Source organism: Gymnoscopelus microlampas (assembly GCF_963454915.1).
Source record: "Gymnoscopelus microlampas genome assembly, chromosome: 1".
Classification (NCBI taxonomy): Eukaryota; Metazoa; Chordata; class Actinopteri; order Myctophiformes; family Myctophidae; genus Gymnoscopelus; species Gymnoscopelus microlampas.
In genome coordinates this window covers 9,144,588-9,150,519 of record NC_139962.1, presented here as the reverse complement: position 1 = coordinate 9,150,519, position 5,932 = coordinate 9,144,588, and the positions used below count along the sequence as shown (strand labels likewise).

Below are 5,932 nucleotides of genomic sequence, written 5' to 3'. Positions count from 1 at the left end.
AAAAGTATTGAAAATTGGAAATACTCCAGTAAAGTAAAAGTACCTCAAAATTGTTATTAAGTACAGTACTTGAGTAACTGTACTTAGTTACTTTACACCACGGCCTAACACTAACCCTGACAGCAGAGAGCCAAGACTCAGAAATGTCCATGCTTCGGCTGGTATTCCCAAACGTGTTTATGTCAAGGACCCCACATTGATATGTGTATTTGGCTGAGGACCTCCATAAGAGATGATTTGTGTCTTTTTTCAAGACATTTCAAAAGCTTTAAAAAAAATCCTCCGCCTCCTGGTGGCGCTATAACAGGCCAATGTGAAAAGGGGGCATTTCTACCTCGGCCTAGTGGGAATGTGCTTACAAAAGTTCACGGAAATTGCACACTGCGTTCATGATTTGAGGAATTTTGTTCAAAACTGACCTATCCTGCAAACTTTGGAAGCCAATGTTAGGCAAGTATGATGGAATATGATATATCGGACACATCCATCTTGATCACATGACTATAGAGATACTGTGTACCGATGTGCGTGTTTTTTTGGACAGAATCTGAAGGAGTAAGAGGAATAGATTTGTTTTACAAAAGTCAGCCTCCTGGTGGCGCTCTAAAAGGCAGATGTGAAAAATGCAGGGCAAAGGTTTTTCCTTGGCCTTTAGGGAGTGTGCTTGCAAAGTTTCACGAAGATCGGTGCAGTTATAGGTAAAAACGTGAATCGGCCTGTTATCGCGCCACCATGAGGCGCTGATGTGAAAGTTTTCAAGTGACATTTCTTCCTGGGCCAAGTGGGAATCTACGTGGAAAATTCACGGAAATCACATGCTGCGTTCATGATTTGAGGCATTTTGTTCAAAACGAACCAATCCTGCAAACTTTGGAAGCCAATCTTAGCCAATCAGGATGGATTATGGAAAATGGGACAGATCTGTGTTGATCACATGACTATAGAGATACTGTGTACCGATTTGCCTGTTGTTCGGACAAAATCTGTAGGAGTAATATCCAAAAATGTGTTTTGCAAAAGTCGGCCTCATGGTGGCGCTATGACATGCTGATCTGAAAAATGTGGGGCAGAGGTTCTGCTGTGGCATCCAGGGAGTGTGTGTGCGCAGTTTCACAGCGACCGGACCAACGGTGGCGGAGATTAGCTGCTCGCAGACAGAAGGACGGATGGACACACGGACAGGGGGACAGGGGGAAAAACATACTCTCTCAGCATGCCTTTCGGCCTTGCGGAGACAATAAAGTGGTTAAACACTGGTGTGTGTGTGTGTGTGTGTGTGTGTGTGTGTGTGTGTGTGTGTGTGTGTGTGTGTGTGTGTGTGTGTGTGTGTGTGTGTGTGTGTGTGTGTGTGTGTTAGTGTGTGTGTGTGTGTGTGTGTGTGTGTGTGTGTGTGTGTGTGTGTGTGTGTGTGTGTGTGTGTGTGTGTGTGTGTGTGTGTGTGTGTGTCAAGCAGAGTGAAGCCATGATTTATACTTCATCAGAAGACGGTGTTGATTACCGAAAATAACATATTTATGTCCAAGCTATCAACACAAAGCAAGGGTTTGTGATGTATATTCACTGAAGGATTAACACTATTGTTTACAACAGCATATACTGTAAAGCTACCAAGTGCCTAAATGCATGTCATATACCCAAGTAAAGTACATGTCAAACCTTTTGTTTTTAAGTAAAATCATTGAACTTCTGCCACTGTCTGTGTATAGGAGAATGCTTATCTTTGCCTATTTACTATATAGATATCATTAATTACAGTCTTACTATATAGATCTCAGTGCTGCATTCAACAGTCTACTCTATAACAACATTTGACTAGACCAACTGGGAAACTGGCACAGTATTAAAATGATTTGAGCCATGCTTAAAGGACAGGGACTTGTGTCTATATAATTACTCGTCTGAGGGGACAGAAATTACAGGCTCCATGCTGGGATCTCTTCTGTTCTACATCTACACGCTCCCACTGGCTCAGATTATGGAAAACAACTAAATATGTTCCAGTACCATAATTATGCAGATGACACACATATTTACATAACCGTATCCCCAGGGGACCGAGGTCCAATGCAAGCAATGCAAACGCACTGAACAATTGATTGATTGGATGTGCCAGAACTTTCTTCAATTAAACAAAGACCACGATTGAAGTAACTGTTTTTAGAGCCAAGGAAGAGCGATTAAAAGTCAGTGCTCAGCTTCCATCGGTAATGTTAAAAAACACAAGCCAAGCAGGAAACCTCATGGACCTGAACTTCAACATCCACATTAAGACTAAAGTCAGCCTATTCTCACTTTAAGAATATCAAGAATTAAAGGACTTACAGTATGTATCAGCAGGATTAAAAAAAAAAAAAAAACTCAAAAAGCTCACAATTATTTTCAAATACATAGGGCTGACGTGGTTAATGTATGTTTTGTAATATCAATCTAAATCTAGAGTAAAGTAACTAGTAACTAAAGTTTTCAAATAATTGCAGTGGAGTAAAAGTATAATATTTGCGTTTTTGAGATGTAGTGGAGTAGAAGTAAAAGTACTGAAAACTGGAAATACTCCACTAAAGTAAAAGAATACCTCAAAATTGTTCTTAAGTACAGTACTTGAGTAAATGTACGTAGTTATTTTACACCTCTGGACTTATGGCACATCAAAATCAGATCTCCATGGAATCAAAATGATCACGTGGCGTGTGCCATCATGGAATCCTCATTCAACAAGGTGACAACATGCCATGTATTGTCATATCTTCTTATTGTAGGATGCTACGTAGCTGCTACAGGTTTCATTATGGAGTATAACTAACAGCTAGCTTGTTAGAGCGGCATTGTAAGACCATAACATAATAGGTCGGGTCTGTAATATCTTGGAAACGAATCGGATCTCGGTCATCGACGTCACCTACCCCCTGTCAGGGTCCATTTGGTTCCATTTGTACACTCTCAGAGTTACAGACCCATAAGGGTCCATTTGGTTCAATTTGTACACTCTCATAGTTACAGACCCATAAGGATCCACTTTGTTCCATTTGTACACTCTCAGAGTTAAAGACCCATAAGGGTCCACTTGGTTCCATTTGTACACTCTCAGAGTTAGAGACCCATAAGGGTCCATTTGGTTCCATTTGTAAACTCTCAGAGTTAAAGACCCATAAGGGTCCATTTGGTTCCATTTGTCACTCTCAGAGTTACAGACCCATAAGGTTCCATTTGTACACTCTCAGAGTAACAGACCCATAAGGGTCCATTTGGTTCCATTTGTACACTCTCAGAGTTACAGACCCATAAGGGTCTATTTGGACCCCTGATGGTACCCTGACCCAACGTTGAGAACCAGTGGGTTACCTGATATTTACTTGGAGGTCAGAGGTCAGTCTGGAGCCACGTGGAAGTCCATATATTGAAAAAATCACACCCAGTGTGAAGTGGGCGGTGTGGTCACAGTGGTCATCACAGTGATGGAAGTGATTCACTTAAAAAAAAACATGAATGTGTTTTTTTAAGTGCATAGTCCTATTTATAGGACTTCACATGTGTCATGTGTTTCCAGCCAATCACAGTCCTGAATAGAGTCATGGTGGCCAATCACGGTGCAAGGTTAGGGGGGTACAATGGTGGCCAATCACAGCGCAGGGTTGGGGGGTGCAATGGAATGTCGATGTCCAAACCTCACATATAGGGGCGGTTGCACCGCCCAAAAACTGACGTCATGTTTGATGAGACTCAGCTGGACTTAAAAGCTGATTACACAGAGTAGGAGGGGCTTCGGTCAAAGAGACAACGGAAATAGATACCGGTATACCATAGAACATTCTGCTATTCCAGTTAATCAGGTTTTAAGTAGGTTTTACTATATTTCCAGTGTTTCACACAGACTTTATTATTCTCAGCGTGTACAAATGGCGTCTGCCAGCGTGGTCGATCAGTACAGGAGTCACAAGTCGAAAGAAAAATATGAAGCAAAGGCAGAGGCTGAAGTTCAGCAGATGATCCAGGAAAGACGACTGAAGATGCAGGAGGTCAAACGCTCAGTAGAGCTCAGCAGGAAAGATGCCGATACGGTCATAGCAGTGAGTGTGCAGGTCTTCACTGCTCTGATCAGCTGTATTGAGAGAAGCCAGGCTGAGCTTGTTCATGTGACTGAAGAGAAGCAGAAAACAACAGAGAAACAGGCTGAAGGCTTCATCGAAGAGCTCCAACAGGAAATCACTCAGTTGGAGAAGAGAAGCTCTGAGCTGAAACAGCTCTCGCACACTGAAGACCACCACGACCTCCTCCAGAACTTCCCATCCATCAACACTGGGTGGAGACCCACCAAGGACTGGACAAAGGTCAATGTCCATCGGTCTTCATATGTGGGCACTGTGAGGACAGCTGTGGCTCATCTGGAGGAGACACTCAGTCAAGAGATTGACAAGCAGCTGTGTGATGCTGAGCTGAGGAGGATCCAGCAATATGAGGTGGATGTAACTCTGGACCCTGATACAGCAAACAACTACCTCATGCTGTCTGAGGATGGAAAACAAGTGAGTCATGGAAATGTAAAGAAGAATCTCCCAGACAACACAGAGAGATTCTCTAAATGTGTCTCTCTCTTAGGAAAACAAAGCTTCTCCTCGGGAAGGTTTTACTATGAGGTTCAGGTTACAGGAAAGACTGGGTGGAGTTTAGGAGTGGCCAGAGAGTCCATCAACAGGAAAGTATCAATCACACTGAGCCCCAACAATGGTTACTGGACTATAAGGTTGAGGAATGGAAAGTACAGGGCTGCTACAAACCCTCATGTCTGCCTCCCTGTAAGAGAGGAGGTCCAGAAAGTGGGAGTGTTTGTGGATTATGAGGAGGGTCTGGTCTCTTTCTATGATGTGGAGGCCAGAGTTCATATCTACTCTTTCACTGGCTGCACCTTCACTGAGAGACTCTACCCATACTTCAGTCCACATCTTAGAAGTAGAAACTCTGCTCCTCTGATCATCTCTCCTGTCAACATGGACACTGAGCTCGGGGAGGACGGTGGGAACATGTTCCCTCCATCTTCATAAAGAAGAGCAGATTCATTAAGCAGTACGTGAGCCTGACAGCCTAAATACATTTGGATTATGTGTGCATAATTGTGTCTTCATGAACATTTTATCAAACTTTCAGAATAGGGACCAAATTAACCATATTGTATATCCTTGGCTAATTCTAGGCACATTATTGAATGACTCAATATTTGATGTCACCTCAATGAAAGTTAAATAAATCAATAATGTGTTTGTCCGGCTGTAATGGACATCACCTAGCCCCGCCCCTCTCCCCATCTTGTACTACTACTAATAATAATACATCGGTTCACAAAAAAACAGAACAAAAGAAACAACTTTATAAAGAGAATAACCAGTTAACCCATTAAGACCGGGAAAACATCTGACTGCGTCATTTTTAGATTTCTTTGGCTATAAAATAGTGAACATTTGTGCAAATCTTTGAATATATGTATTTTCAAGCTAACATTTGTAACTCAAACCTTTGCTTCTGGGGGTCCCTGGAACAACATATTTTACAAATGTTAAAAAAATATATTCAAAGATTTGCACACATTTTCAACTTTTTTTTTTCAAAAATAGCAGATCTGAGCGGCACTCGGGGTGCCGCGCTATGAAGCTTGTAGATCATATTATTACGACAAGCCCAGAATAGCTAGGGTTCATCTAAAAGCAATTACCTTTCAATTATATTTCATACACCTTTCAAAGATGCATGAAGCCAATTTTGCAAGCAGATAAAAGCAGATAATACAAGACAATCCAATAATCTCCATCCTCTCCTCAGCTGTACCACTCATAGCCAGTTCTCCATTAAACATAGAGGTCCTTAACTCAAGAATACACACATACGTATTGCCAACTCCTCATCTTTACTCAGTTACTTTAAAGGGGCTACACCATGAATTTCT

General features: G+C 42.0%; 1 protein-coding gene across 1 annotated transcript; it reads left to right on the top strand.

Moving 5' to 3' along the window:
- Positions 1–3,893: 3,893 nt before the first annotated feature.
- Positions 3,894–5,036, top strand: LOC311042665 (zinc finger protein RFP-like; the record flags this gene model as incomplete). The annotated part of the gene is made up of 2 exons (XM_084053542.1): positions 3,894–4,064; positions 4,146–5,036. The coding sequence occupies 2 exons, from the start codon at positions 3,894–3,896 to the stop codon at positions 5,034–5,036; spliced, it is 1,062 nt and encodes a 353-aa protein (XP_083909668.1).
- Between the last annotated feature and the right edge of the window lie 896 nt (positions 5,037–5,932).